This window comes from Ciconia boyciana, chromosome 5 (assembly GCF_034638445.1).
Source record: "Ciconia boyciana chromosome 5, ASM3463844v1, whole genome shotgun sequence".
NCBI classification, from domain to species: Eukaryota; Metazoa; Chordata; class Aves; order Ciconiiformes; family Ciconiidae; genus Ciconia; species Ciconia boyciana.
Genome location: NC_132938.1, coordinates 59,614,909 through 59,640,014, shown reverse-complemented (window position 1 = coordinate 59,640,014; position 25,106 = coordinate 59,614,909). Strand labels below are relative to the sequence as shown.

Below are 25,106 nucleotides of genomic sequence, written 5' to 3'. Positions count from 1 at the left end.
GTCGGAGTGCGGCCGTCTGCCCGCAGCTCCGGGAAGGCCTGAAGCCCCCGCAGCGGCCCGGCCCGGCCCGGTCCGCCGGCCGCAGGCGGCCGCCTCTCCGCTGGGCGCTGCTGCCGCTGCCTCCCGCCCCGGCCACCGGGACCCCCGCGGCCCTCACGGCGCCGCAGCACTCCCGCCCCGTTTCTTACAGAGGCGGGAAAGGGCGATGAACGCCCTGCCCCCGAGGGTGCCTGGGCCGGGCCGAGGAGGCGGGCCGGCCCCGGTAGGGCCAGGCGCGCACGCACGGCAGGGCGCGGCACCGGGGTGCCTCTGCCGGCGGTCATGTCGGGCTCGGAGCGGCGGCGGGCGGCAGGTGGGTGGGCGGCGGGAGGGAACCGAGGGGGGAGGCGGGTAATGGCGGCCGCCCGCGCGGTTGGGGGGCGTCGGTTGTTCGGCGCGTGCCGGAGGCAACGGTGCGGCCCCCGCCTCGCGCGCCCCGTCTTAACGTGCGGAGCCGTTAACGGTCTCGGCGGTCCCCAGGCCGCCCCCGTGTTCTGGCGACAGGGGTTTCAACCCGGCCTGTGGCGCCTGGGGTAGGCACGGCGCCGATCGCCCCCCGCGGGGGAAGAGCGGGAGAGGGGTGTCATTGCGAGGGCAGTGCGGGGAGAGGGGCTTCCCCCCTCGGCTGAGCCGAAGCGACAGCGCTGGAGGAGGGCTGCCCGGAGGTCGCTGCCGGCGTTCGTGGGCAGCGTGGCTTTTGCTTCCCTTCGGAGAAGGAAGGGGAGCGAGGAAAGGTGGCAGGCGGGGAGAAGGACGGCACGGCCGCAGACGCAGCCAACGCGGAAGTAGGTTTGCGCCCCCACGGAGGGGGAAGTCCGTCTGTCCGGCCGTCGGTCCCCCGCCACGGCTGCGGGAAATGAAAGGAGGGGGTTGACGACGGGGAGGCCGAGCGCCCGGCCCCCGCCGCCCCGGCACAGCCCGGCAGGGCGGCAGCTGGGGAGGGGCGAGAGCGGGGAAACGGCGTTGCTTTGTCAACACAGAAGAACAGCTAGCATCATAAAAAGAGGGGGAAACACCGTGGATAGCCGGGGTTCAGGTGCCCAGAAACAACAGTGATGTGTAACAAGAGGACAAGAGAAGATAGGAGCAGTGAAACTCTGTGGTTTTGGTTCCCCAAATGGCCTAACAGCTTACATATATATTTTTTTTTTTTTTTTGGTGCATTTGGTTACTGGTATTTTCTCAATGCCATGTTCTTTGATCCAAATGATAGACCTATTGAGATTAAAATGTATCCAGGGAAACAGGATAGCAGATCCCAGTGTAATCCAGTGCATACCTGATCTTTGATTCCTTTGAAACAATCCATCTTCAAGAGATTTAAGACAAGTAAGTAGTCCCATTGCAAGCAATCAGTTTTTAGAACAAGCCTCTGTAAGACAAGCAGAAAGCTTTTCATAAATCATAATAATTTAAGTAGTGTTTACTTGAATGATATGACAGTGGCAATAAAAAGCTAAAGACTGGGAACTGACTAAACAGGATTAAAAGAACAGGAAAACCATCTTTCCCTAGTTTCCTTTGGCCCAGGAATTCTGTTCTTCCTGTGTCTACATGACACCATATTCTGTTTAAAAGTTTGATGACTATAATGTTTTTATGGTCTGTTGGTTTTCTGGGGGGTGGATTACCCCTTCCTCCCCTTAAGCCGAGGCAAAAGCATCAGCCAGATCTCACATACACAAGCAGAAATACAGTATACATTTAAAAATACAGATGTACTTTTAAAGATCTCTGGCTTCATATTATCAACAGAGCCACAGGCATATATATTGTTGCTATGTTCAATCTACACTCATTTATCAGCACTTCTGTCATTAGTCTGGCCTGTATGTTATGTTTCAAGCAAACTGAAATATCTTTTTTGTGTGTTCATGTTACTAGTGATAACTGTAAGACCCAACACCTGAAAGCACGATTGATATTTGCCAGTGGGAAGTTTACATGTAAATAGTAACACTTAGAAGCATGTGACTTCCTTTGAGCCACCCCCCTCCTGTGCTATGGTGTTCAACATAAAAGCTTCTAAAACCAATTCTAGATTTCTGCAAGTTTATTCTAATGTCTTTATGAACTTTTCTCCTCTATCAATACATAGCTGTTTGTTTTGCAAAAGGCTTTAATCAGATGTGAAAAACAGATGTGAAAAGGTAGTATCATATATACAAAATAGTTGGTAAAATATATGTATACATGACCCATCTTCTCTTCTAATTGCAGGCCACGTCCAGTTGGATAGCAGACCTACATTAACCACCACAGGTACGGTATAGTACATAGTTTTCATAATGTGGTAGTTGGTCTCCACCAGTAGTAGTAGGAGCTGTGATTTTATAGCCCATTGAGATGTTTAAGCAAAAGGGATAAATATTTTGGCCTAACCACCTGCAAGTCATTAGTTCTGCGCGCTCCCAAGATGTGCATGTTCCCTGTTGTTCCCACATTACCTTTATGTGCGTTCTATTACTGGAGATGCTTCTGTCTATATAGTTTAGCAGAAGAAAAGGTATAAATCTTGCATCTTCTCAGTTGTCATTAGCTATACATACTGTTACACTGCCTGCTATGACTCATATGCTGCATCCAACCTCAAAAACAATGCTCAGCTTGGCATTAGCAGCATTACTGAAATAAAAGATACACCGGTGTATTTTTAGATTATGTAAAATCATAACTATTGAGTTAGAGACTGTTTAAATAAATACAGCTAGCTAGTTAGTTATATAAAGTCATGATCTCTGAATATGTCTATATAGATAGAGATACACAGACAGATATAAAATATGCATGTCTTGACCACCTAAAATTCAGACTGTTGGAGTCAGAACTTTAAGAACAGCCTCCAAAAGCTGTGGGTGCAAACACTAATGAAGCTGTTCAGCTGCATGCCTACTTACCTGATGTGTGAATGAGCTTTTGGTTTACATTAACAGCTAAACTTTAAGGCTGGATGCACAAGTTCAAATTGTTTCTTTTTAATGAATGATTTAGTGGCTAAGTCACTTTTTGATCTCTCTAACAGATGGAAATCAGAACATCACAGAAGTAGATGCACTTGATAGAAGGTAAAGTTCTGATGGCAATGACAGAGATGGCCCATGGCACTGAGGTCAGTGCAGGGTTTTCTGATTTTTGTGAAGAATGTGACTGGATTATTCAACTCAACTCCACCCACTTACAGAACACGTTTCTAGTTTTAGCTACACCAGATGTAGAACCACCCTTCTTATCATGAAGGCATGCAGAAGGGGCTCTTAGGAGCAGACTCCTTTTATGTTAGGCAATGTGCAGAGACTGTGTCAAAAATACCATCACAATCGAAGAAAAAACTGGGCAGACTAAGTTATAAGAGTGTTGCACAGGAATATATTCCTCTAGAAGGAGGGTAAAGGGACCATGGGATAGTGACTCCATGAATTTTTCCTACTCCACCTTACAACATCATCTAGCCCTGGAAAAGGTAAACTACCTGCCTGATAACTTCCTTTGCCTCACCCACTCAGTCAATACAGCTGAGCAGAGGAAGAACTATTTAGGGAACCATCCTTTAATGGTCATTCACAGGATCCAGGGACCTAACTGTCCAAAATCCCTATTAGCCCTTCATCTAGCCAAATCTTAAGGAAGATAAATTGCCAAAATCTGAATAAACTCCGATACTGGTACAGGTGAAATATAATTCACAATTACAGGGCTAAAGTTTATCATCTTTGCATTTTAACATGTTAAGTACTCAAACTGGGGAGAGTGTGATAAAGCACCCCACTTAACTTTTCTTTTTGGTTATCCAGCCAACATTGTAGAAACCCCCAGACTTTGAACAGTCATCCAGAATTCCTGTTCCCTGTTTGAATTCTTATGCAGATATTATAAAAAGATGTTTTATTAAGGGACTGCTTATAATAACATGGAGAAGCAGAAGTAGTTTATGGATAACTTTGGTCATTTTGTAGTGAAACAAAAGCATTTTGCTGATGAAACTGCGATCTTTAAGTAATGTCTGCAGGCAAATATTCTAAGCAATTTCTTCCACCAATTGCACCAAAACTGAACATTCCATAGCAGGAAAAAAACAGTAACATGCCAAAAATGACAGCTTTGACTAGAGTCTTAGGGCAGCATGACCTGGACTGTCATTCTGTACATCTATAGCACTGGCCTTGCCTATTGCCAGGGCTATTGCCAGAAGCGTTTTAGTTTCTGTTCCCTGCACTGATACCTTTGTCTACAAAAGCAGTGAGATTGTCTGCTTTGTCTCTCAAAATACAGCCATGCCAACACTTCGAAACAACCTTTTGGGTCCAAGTGCACAGTCCACAGCGTGCTATCACAGACTTCTACGTTGTATTTTGCTCATAAAACAATAAAATTGCTGAATGCTACTCCAAACACAGAGGTGCTCCATACATTTGTTGCCATGATAGTTTAAAGTCCTCTGCTTAGAAGCTGGGTCGGTCATTTGTTCTGTCCCTCAGAACAACAGTGTCCTTCAGCTTTAGGATTTTGTTGACTGGTTGCTAAAAACTTAAGATGAACAGCTGTATTGTCATAGCTTTCATTTTGTTAGGGTAAATAATACAAATTTGTTCTCCTTTTGCAAGATACACTATGCATACCACCTCATCACCAGTTTATAGTCTATTGGTTATGATGCAGCACTTGGTTTAGTTAGAAGAACTTGGAGCAAATCTCACACAGCTACATTCCTAATAAGTATATATGCACTATCCAATTATGTTTAAATAATAGTTAGCTAAACACATAACGCAGAGAATTGGAGCCAAGTCTAAAGTGCACTGCTTTATGCCTTACTGCGTTACTAATGAGACAGCCTCCTGACAAGAGAAAATACAAATACGTTGTAGAGAAACTGTTCAACCTACCTAGATAGAGCCTAGTACGCACCCTACAATTGTTCTTACTGAATTGGTTAACATGCCCAAGCTTTTCAAAAAGACCTAGCGATTTAGGCTCTTCCTGAAATACTGCACATTTTGAGGTCTTGCCTTCTGAAATGGGATCCTCAAAGTCTCTAGTCAATTAAAAAATCTCAGCTAGCAGGAATACAGGGAGGGAATTCAGTTAGCCATTAACTTTTTTATCAAGAATATTTTCCATCTCTGGCAACAGACAAAGACTTGATCCTGCAGTGCAATACAAAATGAACCATCAAAGAAGAGGAGTTGCATTAATCTTCAATCATGAGCACTTTTTTTGGCATTTGAGGCTGCCAGACAGACGTGGGACTCTTGCAGACAGAAACAATCTGAAATGCAGGTAAGAAACTTGGTTTCGCTACTCAAGCTTAAAAAGCTAAACTTCAGAAATTATGGTCAAATAAGCAGTTACCTAAAGCTTAGATTTTAAGTACAGAACAAAATATTTTGCAGACATCACCACCTATGTAACCTTGGCAAAGAAAGCCATAATAAAAAAAGCTTCAAGGCACAGTTTTTTGAGTCACAGAAACTGCTGGCACAAGTCCTATGTTTTCAGTGTGTCCAGACCTCTCTTAGGGCAAACTCTTTGAAGTAACTTTAGGTATTACACCTGCACTTGACACCAGTTTGAGTTCAAAATCAAGTTTAGTAGTTTTTTTCATAAATAATGCATAAACATGAATATTCATTCTTTCACAGGGAAAGCAACTGAGTTAGTAGCAACTGACGTATAATTTGAGCAAGGTTTTTACTGATACTGATGTGTTTTAACAATAGTTTGACAGACCTTGGATTTGAAGTCAGACATTTTGATGATCTGAAAGCAGAAGATGTGCTGCAGAAAATTTATGAAGGTAGGAGACTATATATTAGTTATGTCTAACTATTTGTAGCAGAATTTCCAGATATCTTTTCTTCCATTCTCTCTGTTCATCTAACTTAAAATTTTTGTGCACAAGGGAGTTGTTTAACATTAGAAGGACTTAAGGCTTAGACTTCAGATTATTTTATTGCAATGTAAGTGAAGCTTCTGCGGAGAGAACTAATGAAGTCACTAAGAGCTGAAAGAAAGTACCTGCAGCTGGGAGAAGTTAATAACATTATTCTTTTTAACTTGTAGCAGCCCTTATCTTCAGCCATGATGAATCATTGCACCTTCAAATCTCTGCAGTGTTACACTATCTGAAAATAGGGTTCATTTGAAAAAGGACTGATTGGAGATTAAGTTGTATGATACAAATGTACAATGTTTTTTAAACCCGAAGATCACTGTTTAGTCATCTAAACACCACTTGACTATTTCAGCCTCTAAGGATGACCACAGCAATGCTGACTGCTTTGTTTGTGTGTTCCTGAGTCATGGTGAGAATGATCACATTTATGCATATGATGCCCAAATCAGAATTGAGACAATCACAGACATGTTCAGAGGAGACAAGTGCCAGAGTCTGGTAGGAAAACCCAAGATATTTATCATTCAGGTAAGATGTCTGTTTCTGAATTCAGTGGAGTTAACACTGACCTATCTCTTCGTGTAATACAGAAGTCAGTTTTCCTAATACAGTCTTTCCACAAGGGAAAGTTTTTGCATCTTTAGGAAAGGAGGTATGGAAAACTGTTCCTTAAAGGCATTTAAGACAAGGATTATTCTCTTTTTTAAAAGACCTTTATGTACACAAGTGTTAATATTATGATTCTAGCTGTATTTAATAAGAACTAATTTTATGAAGAGCAACCCAAATTAAGCCCATGTTGGATTGACTGTCAGTGTACATTTAATGGCAGAGAAGACAGTATCATTTTTTTGAGAAAGTTGTGTACAGCCTCAGCTCAGTTCCTACTGTTCACACCTCACAGCCCTAGGCTAGGCTGTAGAAGGCTATCAAACCCCCTTACCTTCAGTGTTTCCTTCCAGGCAAGTCCCTTTACTTGATCCTTACAGAAGTTGTTCTTTTGTGTGTTTTTTTTGTGGGTTTTTTGTTTGGTTTTGTTGCTAGTGGTGATGATTTTTCTGATTTACTTTATTTTTTTGTTTTGTTTCTTTTCTGTCCATGACCAATAGTTGGCATCTCTGTAGAATTTAAAGAATCAATTTAAGGTTTTATTGTCTCAGAAATACTGCTTGTGCTAGGTGGTCAAATAAAGCCCATGTGTAACCTCCTGTTTCACTCCTTGGTTCACAGGATAATACAAGTTAAGTTGGAAGGGACCTCAGGAGGTCTCTGGTCCAGCCTCCTGTTCAAAGCTGAGTCAGTTATGGGGTCAAACCAGGTTCCACAGGGCTTTATCCCATCTTTATCCAGATCATGATTAGCAAACTCAAATGAGAACCTGGCCTTCAGCAGATTGTAATTGTAGTAGTTTATAGAGTAATTCTAAGAATTACCTTTTTTTCAAATGAAAGCTTCCTTAGGCACAAGGCCGCTGCAAGAATCAGCACAGTTAATTCATCTTTCATTAGGACTCATTCAGCTTTGATTTCTTTTTTTGTGCCAAAGACGTAAAAATACTTACATATTTCAATCTTAAGTTATAAGTAATACTTGGAAACATTTATAATATATACTCGTCAAAAAGCAAATTAACTTAGTACAGTTCATCAACTGAGTTCTTTTACAGCACAATCAGCATAGCATTTACCTTTGGAAATCAGAGGAAACAGCAAGGATGGAACTTCATCACTGTAAATGAAAGATTTTCATGTTTGTTTCTTTAGTGATAGTTCTTAAGTAATGCTCTTTACCTACTCTGTATCTTTTGAGTGCGTTCTTACCTTCTTATCCTCCATGTATAGCGTTTCTGCAACACTGACAATACTGGGCTCACTTACTGGCTTCTCACAAAAAGAACCTCCCTCAACTAACACATTTGAGACTGAACTAAGAGCAGAAGTGTAAGAGCATATAATGATGGCTGTGCTACAGAGCATTTATTCAACGCTGCCTTGCCAACAGGTCTGAGGGAGGTGATTCTCTCTACTCAGCACTGGTGAGGCTGCATCTGAAGTACTGTGCCCAGTTCTGGGTTCCCCAGTACAAGAAGGATATGGACTTACTGGAGTGAGTCCTGCAAAGGGCCACAAAGATGATTAAGGGACTGGAGCATCTCTCATGAGGAGAGACTGAGAGAGCTGGGACTGTTCAGCCTGGAGGAGATGGCTTGGGGGAATCTTACCAATGTTATAAACGACTGGTGGGAGGGAATAAAGACGAGGGAGCCAGGCTCTTTTCAGTGGTGCCCAGTGACAGGACAAGGGGCAACTGTCACAAATTAAAACACGCGAAATTCCATCTCAACACAGGAAAGCACTTTTTTTACTGTGAGGGTGGTCAAACACTGGAAGAGGTCACCCAGAGAGGTTGTGGAGTCTCCATCTATGAAGATACTCAAAAGCTGACTGGACATAGACCTCAACAACCTGCTCTAGTGAACCCTGCTTAAGCCAGGGCAGTTGGACTAGGCAATCTCAAGAGGTCACTTCCAATCTCAGCAATTCTGTGATCATCTCAGAGCTTTCGCTGGACTTCGTCACCAATATTTTAATTGATAGAGAAGTAAATGGGTCTTTATGAATCCAGACTCATGGTAATGTGGAACACCTAACTGAACAGAAGTCCCCTCTGGTTAGTGTCAGAAGTATCATATTAACAAAGGTGAGCTTGGCAGAGGTGAAAGCATAACAATACTTCTCACCAACAGGCATGTCGAGGTGATAAACATGATGATCCAGTTATTGCTCAGGATTCAATAGACAGTAGCAATGAATCTGTTGCCAATGAGACTGAGGTGGATGCAGCTGGTGTCTATACCCTGCCTGCTGGTGCAGACTTTATCATGTGCTATTCTGTGGCACAAGGTAAGTTCTAATATTTTACATCTGATGTCTGATACTTCACTGTAACAAACTTGAACACTTCTTCATTTTGCACTTAAAATAAAGAGTACAGTTCCAGGTCATCTGTTTTGCATGCCTGATAAGTGACATCTCATCTGGGAAAGAGCCTCACACGTTAAGGAAAAAGTGAAAACAAACCATCAAGGTTGCAGTTAATTTGCCAAGCAGAAACATTCTCATCATAACCTTGCTGCTGAGCTGTCTGCTGACAGCAAGCATTCCCCTCTTTTCCGGGACTGTAGGATCCTGATGGCTTATGAACTTCCTTGCATTACGTGGCTGTCCTCTCCAGTCCTCCATGTATCTTGTCCTCAGTCCCATCTGCTCTCTTGTAATATGCAGATACAATCCTGTAAGCTACCAGTCCCTGAACCATGTTCCTCTTGGCTGAGCACTGTAAGTGATCTCAAAGCCACTTCCATCTACAATTTCCAGTGAAATTACATAATTGGCGAAGTAAGATTTACAGCCGTTAGTAATCCCTCACGGATGCAGCTAGCGAGCAGTAACTCTCATGAATATTTTTCAAGAGGCATCACTACTTACACTTGGATATAATTTTATGTTCCTGTTCTATGATAGGTTACTTTTCTCATCGTGAAACTGTAAACGGCTCCTGGTACATTCAAGATTTGTGTGAGGCACTTAGGAAGCACGGCTCTTCCTTGGAGTTCACGGAACTTCTTACTGTCGTTAACAGGAAAGTATCTCATCGCAAGGTGGATGTGTGCAGAGACATTAATGCCATAGGAAAAAAACAGATTCCCTGTTTTGCCTCAATGTTAACTAAAAAATTGTATTTTCATCCAAAACCTAAGTAGATTGTTATTTAATGATGACAATCATTAACTAATACTCATTGCAGAAGTGAAAAACAGACCATCTTAGTTCAGGAGACTACTGTTCTACAAGATTGTTTGCAAAAACACCAGGATCAAACATTATAGTTTGTATATATAGTAGTTTCTAAAATTTTAAAGCAATTTTAAAGCTAGTATTACAGCTCTGTTCATCTCAGGGAATTTGGGAAAAGTTGACTGGTGCAAAACTATTAAGAGGTGCTTAGATTTTATTGAAATTGGTACTCTAGATTACTTTTTTCTTGTAAGTTTTATGCTTGATTGCTGTCTAACTATGGCCCATTTTACTATTTCTGAAACATTTCAAATGTTGCATTAGATTAGCTTTTCTTGCTTCAAGAGCACAGTTTACAGGGAATATGTTTGTAGGGCATCTTTTTAAGTCTGTGTACAGCAGTATCCACCTTCCAATTTTTGTGGATTTATAGCTTTTTAGACATTTTTTTATTTTCTGTCAACACTAAAAAGGAACTTAATTCCTTGAGTACAATTGTAGCAATAGTATAGATAAAGGGCTTCTTTTTGCTTGCGCATCATTCACAATGTGCCCCAATTGTTTGGGGCACAATTAAAGCTTGCTGGTGCTTTGCATCCTCAGGAGAAAAGCAAGCAGTAGCGAAGTGAGACCACGTACAGCTTGCTTAGCGTGACTTTGGGTAAGCTCACCTTGTACACATCTCTAAAGCTAAAGCAAATCATTTCAAGGTTCCAGGCTCACTTACAACTGCTGGACATCTCTAGGCAGCTCTGCAAAATACAACATATGCAAACCTTCATACTTCAGGCCTTGGTGTTGGATCAGCCTCTTTCTCCCCTTGGCCCCAGAGGAGATCAGCCATACACTGTCACGGTGTATAGAAAAGTGATAGTGCATTTGTCAGCACAGGATGTTTCACCATAGGATTGTTACTACTGCAGCATCAACAATGTCAATGATACTTGCTAGAAGCGAATATTTCTTTTATTATTTTTTACATTACTGGTACATACGCTTAACTCTGGGGGACAATGGAGAGCTCAAGCTGAGAAAAGTGTCTTAATCCACTTTCCTGGGTATAAAAGAATTTATTTACTGGCTCTGCTTTAGTTGAATCTTTCCATATACTATGTTTTGAGTCACAGATGTTAAATCTTACTTTTAAGCTTTGTATAAATCATGAATATATAAATTTGAATGTTTTGATAAATTCTTTCAATAAAATGCAACAGTGAAACATAAATGAGTTTGATATATCTTACCTTCCCAGCAATATTTACTAAAAAAAGCTTACTTGTAATGCAAGTCTAACCTCCACCAATGGTGTTATATCAGAGTCAAAGCACAGAGCTAGGGAAAGGAAAACAGTAATTTCAGGAAAAAAAATCCTTAATACTCAATGCAGAAAATTATTCTATGAGCTACTGCTGTGCTATAGCAAATAGTCCTAAAAAGACAGCCCTTGTTCTATAAAATCTCCCTGTCATTTTACCAGCAGGCAGAATGCCTCCATTTTACTAATAAGATTTGACAAATACCTTGAAGAACTTTGCTTTGGCAGCTTCTTTATTGTATTTAAAAAACAAAACAAACCAAACCTAAACCGTCAAGTGACCAAATCATTTTTATAGATAATTATTGCAACTTTAAAAACTATAGTGGTCAAAAATACCCAGTTTCTGTAGAGTAACTAAATGTTCGTATCAGCTTTGAAAGGGCGATTCTAATATATACAAAACCAAAGTCAGTCCTTGTCATTGATTTCCTGGATTGGAAGCCTCAGGTGCAGAGGTTGGCGCAGACGCCTCAGGGATTCTTCTGCCTGCCAGTGCAAGAAAGAGTGAGAGTTCATCCTTCTGCAGCCCTCCATTTTCTCCTCCTCTTTCACCCAGCCAGTATCTTTCCTTTCTCAGAAGGCATCGGTCTTATGCAAGAAACCAAACTAATCAAATGGAGGACACTGAACATTTACAGACCTGCTCAGGTCATTCAGCCAGTCTCCAGAGAGAAGCACGTGCCCTGCCTGTCCACCCACTCAGCCACACCCCAAAGTATTTTCCTGAAATTACAATACTCATACTCAAAGGCTACTGAAAAAGCATCAAACTCCAGCCTTATGCCAAATGTGACTCATGAAATGATACCCTGAACCACAGGTCTTGAACTCAAATTAGGTGTAGTTTCAATTTGCTTTTACAAGACATTGAACATAGGGCTGGGGAGATGGAATGGGGGAGTAAGAATTGAGGAGTGGGATCTGCTGCATTTTTTCATGAAGATTACAGTGTTTCTCCCAGGCACACACACCACCGCCTTTTACAGTATATGGGTGGCTGGATGGAAATCTAAGCCTTTTACTTCAGGAATAGGATTAAGTTGTCAAATGCTGAACTCTGCAATACAGTTGCCTTCCAAGGAAGGGAGAACATTGTGTTACCACAGCAGTGCAGCGAACACACCGTCTCCAAAAGCAATACAGCTATTTATTAAAATGGCCGAAAATGCAACATATTTGGGTATGCAAAAAATGGATGTGTAGGGCTGATAAACTGACTTCTTTCTTTTAAATTAAATCCATGAAGGTCTCCCTTTCTGCTGACTTACTGAAGTAGTTTATACATCAATGGCAAACATTGTATGGTTATTTAAATGGCTCAGACTGGCTGATAAGCAATACACTGTTTGTTTTGAATGTAAGTAACAAACCTTGAGGTTAATTTTCTGTTAGCTGAGAGTCTACTGAAAAAGTCTTAACCCAGAGGCTACCTCATTGTTTAAGGACTGTATTTAAATACCTCTGCTAGGTCTTCTTTGAGCTTGTTATATCGTTCCACATTAAAATGCTGTTTTTTGGATTTCCGATAGAAGTAGTGGAGGAACTGCCTGTCTTTAGCATCAGGGTAAATGTAGTCCTGGTGAAGAAAGCAGGGCACATATTTGGGGTTAGCAAGAAAACTGGGTAGAGGTCAGAAGATTATCTGCGCAGATGAGTTTTCAACAGAAATTCAGCCTGTTTCAGGAAGATTTATCTAGTCCACCACACACACGTGTTCTGTTAACAGGCTACATCTGAAGTGATGCCCTTATAGGTCATAAGGGCCTTTCAGACACATGGTAGGAATCATTTCTATCGCATCTAAAGGAATTTTCAATCATAATAAAGACATAGCGTGATCTTCATGACTGGAGCCGCCTAAGACAACGGACACTACTTCCAAGGACTCAGTGAAAGTTCAACTACTATTTCTCAAAGACTTACCTGAAAGTCTCAAGCAATGGCACCAGCAGTTGTTCAAAAAAGCCGAGTCGTAATCTCTTTATTTACTCATATACAAAAAGTAGGAATGCCTTAGTCCTTCTTAAAAATCAGGGAGGAGTAAAACTCGCATTCAACAGCCAGCTGTGCATGAAAGCAGACATGTCTCCCCTTTTCACTAAAGGAACCTGACGCCTCACAAGGTCTATAGATCCATTGGTATTACGGGAGGAAGTGTTGGCTACTCTTCCACATACCTCCATAACAAAAAGAGTTTTGCATGACAGAAAGTTCGACATTGAAATGTCCACTTTGGGAGTAAAGTACAGAGCTAAAACAGGAAAAAGAAACATTCCTCGAAGTCTTACAGGATTTCAGGACAAGTCTGTATTGTGCAGCTCAGTTAAGATCTGGCTTTTTTGTTACTCAGCAAAATCGTTTCTTCTAAACAAAGCCCGTTTCCTGTCCCATTTCAGCTGCCCTAGATTTACCTCCATTCATTCAAAGTCAAGGAAAAGCAGTCAGATTATGAAGAACAAAGCAATAACATTTTTGCTGGCCCCAAATTAGGTATATTTCAATAATGCAACTGCCAGATTTCCAAACTGTTTAGCACTCTGCACCGTTTATACGTAAACTCCAGCAAATAAAAGCTACTGTTCAATGATTTGCTTCCTGGCCTGCTGTAAGGCAGCGTTCACAAGCTGGCACGGCACTACTAGTTGCTCTCCCTTTACAGCAATGAGCAAGGTGCCATTTACTATTCAAAGTGATCTACAAAAATTTAAAATAAAAGGAGGGACTTCTTTCATCACTTTTCATTCCCTAGGTTATGAAATCTTACAGATAGTAGTTCTGCTCAGCAGCTGGTCTGCAGTTCAGGTGTAACAGTACCTAGCTTGACTTCGCATAATATAATGTTCATATCCAGCCCCATTAGGGATCAAACAAGTCCCTATCTGATGGCAAGGCTACTTACTGAATTATATTTTTATCAGAGCCCAAACATTTACAAGATGTTACCTGTTTAGTAAGAACAAAGTAGGCATAGAAAGCCATGGCACTCCCGTAAGTGATGAAGTATGTGACTGGCTCCATGATGTCCCACGAATAGACCCACCACGTGAGCCATGCCAACGCTCCCCCTTGTGTTGACATCAGAGCTAAGCCAACCCATAGAAGCCTGGAGGTCTTTGCATCTGCATTCTCTGCGATTCTGGCTTTCATCTAAGGAAAAGAAATATAGAAATGTGTTCAAGCAAACATGAGTGCAACTGATGAGAGGCTCATCAACTATGCTTTCCCCTGCTGGGCTAGATCCTTTTTCAGGCTCTTTTACTGGCTCCTCTTACAGACTTACCCTGCCAAGAAAGAAAAGGGCTGAAATCCAAGGGCAACCAGATCTCCTGGCTGTTCTGCATCAAGAAATGCTGCTTTTAATCTCCCCTTCCCACTGCTAGGGATTTATGTCTACTGGATTTCCATTTACCATTCAAGGCAGGTCTGGTTAATGCTGAGGCTAGTCCTCATAAAGTGGGTCTGAAGCCAAGGAAAAGATTGTCCACTTTGTCAGGCTCTTTCTGGCTTCCTCCCCTCCTGCTGGGTTAGCTTAGCCTGCCCTAGACGCCCTAGATCAATGTTCATACCTTCCCTTCTTGGATTATGGCAACCATCAGTCCCAACAATATGCCTTGCTGCCTTGGTGATACAGAAAACCCTCGCCTAAGCCACAGATGATTTCTACCTCACTACTGTTTTTTCTGTAATAGGTATTCAGAACTACAGAGCAACAGGTGACTAAGAGGACATTCAATCCCAATACTAGTCATGCTGAGGCTTGTTCATTTCAGCTTTCTCCAGGTGTTGTGGTTTCTACCCAGGGCACATGCATAACAGCAGGGAAAAGAACTGAATTGAAAATAATTCGAATTATATTTGAATTAAACCTAATTTGCATAACAAAACAGATACACCCTAGCCATTCATGCTGATTTTTTTCTGTCACAGGACTTAACTCTTGATGAAAGGAAATGATTTTGAGTTTAAAAAAAAAAAAAAGCAACCCCACTTTCCAACCTGTTCAAGAGGCAGCAGCTCTTCTTTCAGATGGTCCAGTTTCTGTAGCAATTCTCTCTCTTTCCTGATCTGGTGATCTTCTAAATGTAGAGCCACAAACAGTCTGTGAACCAAGGATTTTATATCTTCCATTTCAGTAGTATGCTCACTACTCAACTTATCTGAAAAGAAAATGTTTGTCATATAGAACATTTCAAGAGCCTACCCTTCTGCATTCTCTCCCCACCTCCAACCCCAAAAAGCAGGTCCATCCAATTGTAAAAAAAAAAAAAAAAAAAGAGAGAGAGAGAGAGCAATTCCTTTCTCCAGACAGGTTCCAGTTTTCTGATACTTCCCATGCCTTTCACTAGATGAAGGGAGATAATCAGAGTTATTAAGGATCGCTCTTACCTTTTACAGGAGGTGACACACTGTGCGCTGTGTTGTTGATAACAAGTTTAAAGTCATTCATCAATAAGACCTCCATCAAGGTTGCATCAGAGACCTTGCTACCATCTGCAGAAGAAAGATTTAAGTTCTAAATCATTTATCATAACGACTCTTAAACGTTAGCTGATATCCCTTTGGAAAAGTGCTAGAGTTCTTTATTAATGTTTGGAAGGGAACTGTACTTCTAGTAAATCTGGTAACTGATACTGAAGAGGAACACATCAACGCAGAGCATGTGCCTGAATGCTTTCTCTAGCAGCGGCTAGAGCAGTGTCATTCAGACTTGCCACTACTATGAGCAGACTTGCATTTTCTTGTGTTACAATTATGACTAGTATTGACCCATTGGGAAGGGGAGGGCAGAAGAAAAAGAAGTCTTGCATAAAACAGCAACAAATTGCAACATAAAGATCTGCATTTTTGTTTTTCCATCCACACACAAGTTTGCATCTTCACTAGGACAAAGGGTTTTAGGAAATTAAAAGACCTTCAAAGACCTCATCATCAGTTACAGATTTATTGTAAAGAAAGACATAGATTTATGTCTTTCTTTAAACAAGCTCTTCTAGTCAAAAGGAGCAATTCTTGTCAGTAGTGGTGTTCAGATTTTTATTAATGGTACTTGCAATCACTCTGTTTCAGTATCAGTTGTGACTGGGAGTTAAGATGTAGATAGCTAGACGGTCTAGTACAAGGCAGACCAGGAGCCACAGAAGCATTAGTCTAAAAAGCTCTGGAGAACCCTCTTCTACTTTTCTTTTTTATGCAAAAATTTACATGAATGCTACCCCATCAACAACACAGAGAACAGGCTGAGAAAAAAAAATAATATCTATTTTCAATGACTTAAAATCAGAGACAAGGGGGCAACTGTGACATTCAATCAGGAAAGCTGGTTGTTGAAGATTTTAATCTGCCTTTATATTTGTTCCTTCTTTTCATTCCCTCTCTACCATTTTTCTTTGCAAAAGGCCCTTTCACCCAAAAGGCGGTATCTGTGTCTGCCTAGGGCTTAGAAAAGATTTGCCACTGGTAGATGGACCACAACTTCAATATGTGAACAGGCTCTCATCCAACATCATGGATGTACTGCAGCCCTTCCCAGGGCATTCTCAACACAGCAGATCGTGCAAGATTAGTACTCTGGCAACATTTCCAATTTCTTGAACAACAGGAAAAACAGCTGCATCCAAATGAGAAATGGATCCTTTCCTATTTTACATTCAATACACAAAGGCAGATGTAATCTAAAACCTCTGCTGAAAAGTAAAAGATGTGTTTTGTCCCATCTCTGCTTTTTGTTTCCCTGTTTAAAGGGGCCTGAAGTTTGTAAATAACCTCTTTTCTTTAGTATATTACTACTCTTCCTGCCTGCTGGCTTTCATATTCCACTTTACTTCACCGTCCACCGCACCTCACCGCATCTAAGATGCAAAGGAACACATCACATCCCAGAGGGAGCTGAAGACACCAAAAAGGAGCTCCCGGAGTCATTAGCAGCAACATGTAACGTGGATCCCTGGAGCTCTCACTGGCCCAAGTCCAGCAGATCCCAGAGCCACACAGTAAAACCAGACCCCCCAGGGGGTTCAGGTGGCCCAAGAACCCCTGGAGCTGCACACCATTGCTGCTGGACACACCGCTGTGGCATGTGGGGTTCAAAAGCCACAGAGCAGCTGCTCCACGGCAGCTGTTTGACCTGGTCTTCATTTCCTACACATAAAAAGGGCATCTTCCCCTGCCCCTGCCAAGGGGTGGAGAGTGGTGGAAAGCTTTACTCGTGAGATGAATAATGATCAGGCTACAAAATATGAAGATATTTGTATGTAAATATTTGTCACAGTGCTGCTGGCCCAGCTCCTCCATCTGTCCCCACATGCCCACTACCATAGGCACCATAGATAACCCCACACCTGCAATTATTTATTCACTGGAACTCTGTTCTCAGGCCCCATCTGCTGAGGCTGAGACTACTGAACTCCATGAGCTAACACACCAGCTGGCTCCCCGACCCACTCTGTGTGGGTAGCAAAGCAAACCTGGAAGGCTATCACTTTCAATCCAAAAGCTGAAATTTTAATGTACCCATCCACTCTGTTTTTTTTTTACAGTGTAATAGAACATCAAAGCTCATTTGCATGTAAATTATTAAAGGTGACATTTATAAAGTGACATTTAAGCAAAAAATGCTTTTCAAAAGAAGTGCCAGACAGGCCCTTTGTTCTGGATGTGATACAACACTGATTTATTAACCTGTCCAACCTTTCCTAACTAAAAAGCAGAAAAGTCTGGGGGGAAGGGAAGTGTTTTATTTTAGAAAATTCCCCACAGGCATTCAGCAAAAGGCTACTTGCCTTCCTATACCTAAGCACAAGTGTTCAAATGTGGACCAACGGCCATTTTTTGCCTACAGTTTTCCAGGACCAAAATCGAATCAACAGAAAATTAAAGTGAGTCATCATACACAGCACTAATGCTTTCAATTAAGGTTAGGTTTCATTTAACGGCTAAATGACACAGAAGAAGTGTCTGCACTAAATCAAGGCTTCATAATTTTTCTTTAATAATAAATGTTTAAATTAAACTCTCAGTACTTGACCAATAGTTTCTCTTTACAGTATCCGTTTCCTAATAAATTAAACATCTAAGCTGTTCTCTAACATTACAATTGCCCAGCACTTGAAAAATACAGAGCAGAGAACTGTTTAACAGTCATTGTTTTAATCAAAGTGGTCAATGTTTCTATTTCAAAGTTGGGGGGGAGGGAGGGGCTGTTAAGCAGATGAGACAAAGTGAAAATGGCCCAAATTCCTTTCTACTTTGGAACCTGCTGCCAGTCCATGCCAAAAATGCCAGACTTGTAGATTTCTTACAGAAATTATCTTACATTTCAAATGGGACCGATATTTGCACTGAAACAGAATGAGTTGTTAGCTTTTGCTGACATACCATAGAAGAAGGGGATTCAGCAGTGAATCACAAATACCTCTGTCACGGATGTCTCTGCACAGATAGTAGTACTCAGAGGTCAACAGTTTGCTGGCGCATGTTCTTGGCTAGCCCTGCCTCACCCCAGTAAGAAATCCTTTTTAGTGAAAACTTCCATGTTAAGGGGAAGGCGAGCTGCTGACAATGACCTTTGTTACAGTGGCTTCTGAAGATACAAGAGTCTCTTACAAAATAATCTTTTTCAAGAGAATTTTCTACCTTTCCTGCCTAGCAGACACAGCATTAAAAAAAAAAAAAAAACCAACCTCAAAGTTCCTGTGTACATGAAGCTCATGCGCACACTGGGATCCACCCAGATTACATCTCATTGCTCTAGAAGATATAAATACATTGCTCTCTGGGGTATTTTCCTGTTTTATTAAATGTGCTCTCAAAGGCAACTAAAGTAGCTTCTCCTAGATCTGTGGCTTCCTGATCTGCTAGCAGCATCAATCTATTTTCAGTCCCTTTAAAAGTCCCTGCAGCCCTCTGTAATATCAACCAGGAAGAAAGGGAACATTACAAATGCACTCAGTTATGAACCTTTGGACCAATTTTCCTTGACCCCATCCTTTCTTCTGTTTATGTGTTACCTGATGGAAAAGAAATCTTTCTACAGGGATGTAGCTGTCCTATTTTTCTTTCTTTCTTTCTAGGAGGGTGAGAGGGGAAGGGAAGAACTAGATGCTTTTAGTTAGCCAAATTCAAGTACCTATTCTACCAGATTCAGACAAGAAAGCTACATCTCAGTTCCACTTTTGAGATTGAGTCCTTCTCTAGGACCAGGACAAGGGTTGCAAGACTTTTCAGAATTGCTGTGGAAAAACTACAAAGCACTGCCAAAATACAAACCAAGTTGTCTTGGAAATAAAATGAAAAACCAGTTTAACTAACTGGATGTTAGCTTTTATCAACAGGCAGACCAAAGAGACAAAACACCTGAAAACAGTGAGCAGAGCTTGAGAAAATTACCTGAAGACTTGCGACAATGGGATAAACAGTATGCTACAAGGAGGAAAGACCACATCAATGCTAACATACCAGTATAGCTTTTGCTTTTTAACCCAAGGGCCCCAAAGTACTGTACTCCAGCTGATGAATGAAACCTCCTCCAAGTCTCAAAAAGCTGCCCTTTATCATTGCACATATTATCTGGTTGCTTAGCTCTCAGTAAGTTTTTCATGTGAGTTCAAGTTTGTAGTAAGGCAAACAGATTCTTCCAGCTCTGGGTAACACTGAATAACTGGCAGACATCACATTCAAGATGTGATGTCTTCCAGCTCTGGTTGTCTTTAAGAATGATCATGGAGGACAAGGAAAGAAAAAGATACCAAGGAAACCAGAAGAGAGACACTTATTTAAAGACAGCATTATGAAGAGAAGCTACCTGAAAAAGATAATAGAGGACACTTCTGGAATATAAGGAAGGTTACAGCAATATGTCCAATTTTGCATTTTTAATCAGCCTTTCCAAGAGGACTCAGATATTAAATTTGAAACACCAATAAACCCTAGAAGCATTCAAGAACTACCCCAACAGCAACAATGCTAAACCTGATGGAGGACTGAACTCGTGCTTCAGGGGAGAAGTACAGTCCATTTGAAAAGGAATGTATTCATTGTGAGGAACAACAGAAATGTAAGATACCTGTTGCAAAGACTTCCGCCCTCTCAATTCCTTTATCTTCTCTCTGCACATCCTGCAGGAATGCCCCTACGGTGGTCACCATTGGCTTAACAGTGAACCGACAGCGTTCACTTCTTGTGGGCAGCGTAAGAGTTACCACAGGAAGGCCATGTCTGTAATTAATAGTTACTTCTGGGGGAGGGCAGAAAAGAAAACTAAGTGAAAAAGTCATATTGTAAGTTATAGTTTAATTTAAAAGATGTTTTTAAAACACAGGATGAATAAAGAAAACCACACAAAACATTCTAGAGTTCTTTAATGAGTACAGTACTTCTATTTCTGGGAGAGAGAGAGAGAGATATATAGAGAGAGATATATATATTAAAAAAACCATGCAACTAATGTCATCTCCCCCTACTCCCACAAAATAAATGAAAAGCTTGTTGACATCGATGGGAAGGGGGAAAACCTGCTGGGCAAGCTTACCATCAGATGGCACCAGCGTGCTGTACGGTGCTCCTTCCCGGCCCCTCCAGGCTCCGGCGGGCCTCCACAGCCGCACCTGCAGCACGGACACAGGGAGCTTGCTTCAGAAAGGTTAGGATGCAAGATTTATCTGGTCAAAGGCAGCACCCTGCCTGTCACAGTGATCTGCTTCTGTGTGATTTGACAGCAGAGGTGTTCTTCTGAAGAAAAACCCCTCGCTTACTGATTTCTATTTAAAAGATGGAACCATTGTTATAGAAAGCATAAACATTGCCAAGGGTATTAAGGTATTGCCCGTAGTTTAACTTTTTGTCTAGCATAGTGTAAAGAACTCAAGTAAAAAGGGAAAGGGGAAGGAAAGAAAGGGGGGGAAAAAAAAAAGGCAGCGTTTCTGAAGTGCTTCATGCAACTCTCACAATAAGCCCTCTCCTCCACCCCAAAAACAGCCACTTGAAAGATCTCTACATCATGGTGCCTGAAGGCAGAAGTGTTCTGCAGCAGTTCAGAGTCTGCAGCATAACTTAAAACAGTGTGCATGGTTTCAGTGAAGTCTTTTACTGCTGAATCATAAACAGAATGGCACTCTTCATAATCTCAAATAAAATAAAAGCCAGTGCAGACTGAGGTCACTCCCCTTTGCTTCGTCATTATATAACATATACCAAAAGTTAACTATTGACATCATGGTGTTAACAACAACAATGCGGCTTGCCAAAGTATGGAAGATTTTTTATTTTTTAGATCTGAATGGCTGTTTCAACTGCAGCTGAGATGCTGCTGCAACAGCACCACCAGGCTCTGGTACCACCTCAAAGGAGGCGCACCCAGATGCACCAAGTATCCCCTACACCCTGGACAGTGCTGACAGCAGGTTTTTGAACCTGCACAGTCACGCTCCCAAGCCCGTCCCTTCCAGGGACACTGGTGAGAACCATCAAGACGCTTCAACATGGCCATGTCAAAACAGAGAAGACAAACTGCTCTGATTAGACCCATGTACTTAAAGCAGTCCAGCCACGCTGTGGAAGATGCAACTGCTCCAACACAAAAGTACTCTGCTTCTACAGCTAGCCCCCCTGCACAGGGAGAGGAATAATTTTGTTGCAGTGGCTCCCACAAAGCAGGCATTACTGCTATAAACTAAGTGTAACAGGCAGAAGTAGGAAGGGAAATCACATCCCTGACTAAGCGGTTACAAAATTGGGCGTGGGCTGGACCAAAGCATGGGGTTTGAAATATGATAGCTGGGGCAAGTGGAAAACAGTGTGGGGAGAGATGACAAGGACCCATTCTCCCTCTGGTGAGCTTTTATAGCTCATCTTTCTGAAGACCACAACATTCCACAGTCTGCAAGCTAATCTCCTTCGACAAGGCAGGAAAGGAAAGCTACAAATGCAAGAGGCCTCTGCCCATTCAGTTTGCCAAGCACTGCTCACCACGTTCATGTCATTTATTTGTTTTTAAAGAATCACAAGCTTGACTGTCTGGATAGGAATATCCTATTAGGTTAAATAAAGAATTCACCTGTAAAAAATAAAACTGTGTGTTTCAAAGATGCCGACCTTACCCTAGCTTTCTACCTGGAACAAGCACTTTTCAGGATTTAAAGAAAATAAAATGAATCACATTGGGAGTTTTCAACACTGAGAAATTTGTGTATTGTAATCTTCTGGTGTCAAAGGCACTCAGAAACCTAGACTAAATAGCAAAATACCTTAAACACAAGAGCATTGGCAAAAAAAAAAGAAAAAAAAAGTAGACACTAAGCGTGCAAGAGACTGTCCCTGGAGCAGAGCAGGACACACAGCCCAGCTCACCAGTTCTCACCCCATCTACAGGGGGCACCTACACTCACAAAACATTTAGAAATATACAGCCCAGCAGTAGGGAGACAAGGTTCAACACATGATCTGTTTTTCCACAAAAGACCCTGAAACACACCAATTAGAACAGTCCACGGTAATACTCAATAGCCTTGAATCTAACAGCAACTGTGTTGTTTGTTTCTTCTGAGGGATATATTTAAGGAACTAATTTTTTTTTACAGGCACCTGATACGTAGCTTTGCAATTAACGTTTAGATAACTATCTTCCAACTCGCCTCAGGCACGGAACTGCTCCATGCTTGTATTGGAAGGTTCCTTCATTTATTTTTTTTTTAATCATGGAATAATAGAATGGGTTTGGTTGGAAGAGACCTTAAAGATCATCTAGTTTCCAACCCCCCTGCCATGGGCAGGGATACTGTCCACTAGGTCAGGTTGCTCAAAGCCCCGATTTGGTGAATTTGGGTATCTACTCTGCTTATGGAGGAAACAATGCATTCACAGAATCATAGCATGCTTTGGACTGGAAGGGACCTTTACAGGTCATCTAGTCCACCCCCCCTGCAAGAGCAGGGACATCTTTAACTAGATCAGGTTGCTCAGAGCCCTGTCCAACCTGACCTTGAATGTTTCCAGGGATGGGGCATCCACTACCTCTCTAGGCAACCTGTTCCAGCGCTTCACCACCCTCATTGTAAAAAATTTCTTTCTTAAATCCAGTCTAAATCTGCCCTCCCTTAGTTTAAAACCATTGCTCCTTGTCTTGTCACAACAGGCCTTGCTAAAAAGTCTGTCCCCATCTTTCCTATAGGCCCCCTTGGAGTACTGGAAGGCTGCTATAAGGTCTCCCTGGAGAGTTCTCTTCTCCAGGCTGAACAACCCCAACTCTCTCAGCCTTTCTTCACAGGAGAGGTGTTCCATCCCTCTGATCATTTTCGTGGCCCTCCTCTGGACTCGCTCCAACAGCTCCATGTCCTTCTTGTGCTGAGGGCTCCAGAGCTGGACGCAGTACTCCAGGTGGGGTCTCACCAGAGCAGAGTAGAGGGGCAGAATCACCTCCCTCGACCTGCTGGCCACGCTTCTTCTGATGCAGCCCAGGATACGGTTGGCCTTCTGGGCTGCGAGTGCACATTGTTGGCTCACGTCCAGCTTGTTGTCCACCAGTACCCCCAAGTCCTTTTCCGCAGGGCTGCTCTCGATCACATCATCCCACAGCCTGTATTGAAACCAAGGATTGCCCTGACCCAGGTGTAGGACCCTGCACTTGTCCTTGTTGAACCTCATGAGGTTCACATGGGCCCACTTCTCCAGCTTGTCCAGGTCCCTCTGGATGACATCTTGTCCTTCTGGCGTGTCAACTGCACCACTCAGCTTGGTGTCATCTGCAAACTTGCTGAGGGTGCACTCGATCCCACTGTCAATGCCACTGATGAACATATTGAACAGCACTGGTCCCAGTACGGACCCGTCATCACCAATCTCCATCTGGACATTGAGCCGTTGACCGCTACCCTCTGGATGCGACCATCCAACCAATTCCTTATCCACTGAACAGTCCACCCATCAAATCCGTATCTCTCCAATTTAGAGAGAAGACTGTTGTGGGGGACCGTGTCAAAGGCTTTTCAGAAGTCCAGATAGATGACATCCATTGCTTTTCCCTTGTCCACTGATGTGGTAACTCCATCGTAGAAAGCCACTAGGTCGGACAGGACTTGCCCTTGGTAAAGCCATGTTGGCTGTCTTGAATCACCTCCCTGTCCTCCATGTGCTTTAGCATAGCTTCTAGGAGGATCTGTTCCATGATCTTCCCAGGCACAGAGGTGAGGCTGACAGGTCAGTAGTTCCCAGGGTCATCCTTTCGACCCTTTTTAAAAATGGGTGCAACGTTTCCCTTCTTCCAGTCACCAGGGAGTTCACCTGACTGCCATGACTTTTCAAATATCATGGAGAGTGGCTTGGCAGCTACATCAGCCAATTCCCCCAGGACTCTGGGATGCATCTCATCAGGTCCCATAGACTTATATATATGTTCAGGTTCCTCAGGTGGTCACAAACCTGATCTTCCCTTACAGTAGGAGGGGCTTTACCCCCCTGGTTGCCAACATGTTGTCCATTGACTCGGGAGGGGTGAGGAGAGTGGTTGCCAGAGAAGACCGAAGGAAAAAAGTTGTTGAGTACCTCAGCCTTCTCCTCGTCTGTTGAGGCTAAGTCACCATTCTTGTTCATCAGTGGAGCTACGCTTTCTTTAACTTTCCTTTTCTGGTTGATATACCTGTAGAAGCCCTTCTTGTTATTCTTTGCATCCCTTGCCAAGTTCAGCTCCAGCTGCGCCTTGGCCTTCCTGACCCCATCCCTACACAAGCAGGCAGCGTCCCTATACTCTTCCCAGGTTACCTGTCCCTGCTTCCACTGCCTGTGCAGTTCCCTCTTGCTCTTTAGTTTGACCAGCATGTCTCGACTCAGCTATGCTGGTCTCTTCCCTTCTTTGCCTAATTTCCTACATCTGGGGACTGAGAGCTCTTGCACTTTATGGAAAGCATCCTTAAAGATCTGCCAGCTCTGTTCTGCTCTGTTGAATGAGCTCTGTACTGCTCATTCAACAATTAATACATATTAATATATTTAAAGATTTAGATCTATTAAATATATTAAGTTTTAAATACTTATTTTATTAAATTCCATTTATTGAAATAAGATCTTTAAA

At 42.3% G+C, this 25,106-nt stretch overlaps 2 protein-coding genes across 4 annotated transcripts in view; one reads left to right on the top strand and one right to left on the bottom strand.

The window, feature by feature from the left end:
- The first annotated feature begins 222 nt into the window (after positions 1-222).
- CASP6 (caspase 6) lies at positions 223-10,690 on the top strand. Of its 3 annotated transcripts, XM_072863072.1 has the most exons (9): positions 225-352; positions 1,253-1,368; positions 2,260-2,301; positions 3,062-3,104; positions 5,170-5,316; positions 5,757-5,833; positions 6,285-6,460; positions 8,679-8,835; positions 9,457-10,690. In XM_072863072.1, exons 5-9 carry the CDS (start codon positions 5,201-5,203, stop codon positions 9,693-9,695), a joined length of 765 nt encoding a protein of 254 aa, XP_072719173.1. In that variant the 5' UTR covers positions 225-352; positions 1,253-1,368; positions 2,260-2,301; positions 3,062-3,104; positions 5,170-5,200; the 3' UTR covers positions 9,696-10,690. The 3 variants fall into 3 exon arrangements, with proteins under 3 accessions (XP_072719172.1, XP_072719173.1, XP_072719174.1); XM_072863071.1 differs by lacking the exon at positions 1,253-1,368 and having other exon boundaries at positions 223-352; XM_072863073.1 differs by lacking the exons at positions 225-352; positions 1,253-1,368 and adding an exon at positions 784-824.
- Positions 10,691-10,779: 89 nt separating this feature from the next.
- MCUB (mitochondrial calcium uniporter dominant negative subunit beta) overlaps positions 10,780-25,106 on the bottom strand; it is a 58,688-nt gene continuing 44,361 nt past the window's right edge. Inside the window, exons 2-8 of the mRNA XM_072863070.1 lie at positions 20,574-20,649; positions 20,109-20,279; positions 15,434-15,538; positions 15,044-15,204; positions 13,991-14,194; positions 12,507-12,623; positions 10,780-11,533 (exon numbers count right to left, since the gene is read on the bottom strand). Coding sequence (XP_072719171.1) covers positions 11,456-11,533; positions 12,507-12,623; positions 13,991-14,194; positions 15,044-15,204; positions 15,434-15,538; positions 20,109-20,279; positions 20,574-20,649 — 912 coding nt within the window. The 3' untranslated portion in view covers positions 10,780-11,455. The remainder of the gene's footprint in view (positions 11,534-12,506; positions 12,624-13,990; positions 14,195-15,043; positions 15,205-15,433; positions 15,539-20,108; positions 20,280-20,573; positions 20,650-25,106) is intronic.

Coding starts and splice junctions, on each gene's coding strand:
- CASP6 (XM_072863071.1), top strand. CDS start 322: ATGTCGGGCTCGGAGCGGCGGCGGGCGGCAG. Junction 2,302..3,061: donor ACCTACATTAACCACCACAG/GTACGGTATAGT, acceptor TCTCTCTAACAG/ATGGAAATCAGAACATCACA. Junction 3,105..5,169: donor GTAGATGCACTTGATAGAAG/GTAAAGTTCTGA, acceptor CTCTGGCAACAG/ACAAAGACTTGATCCTGCAG.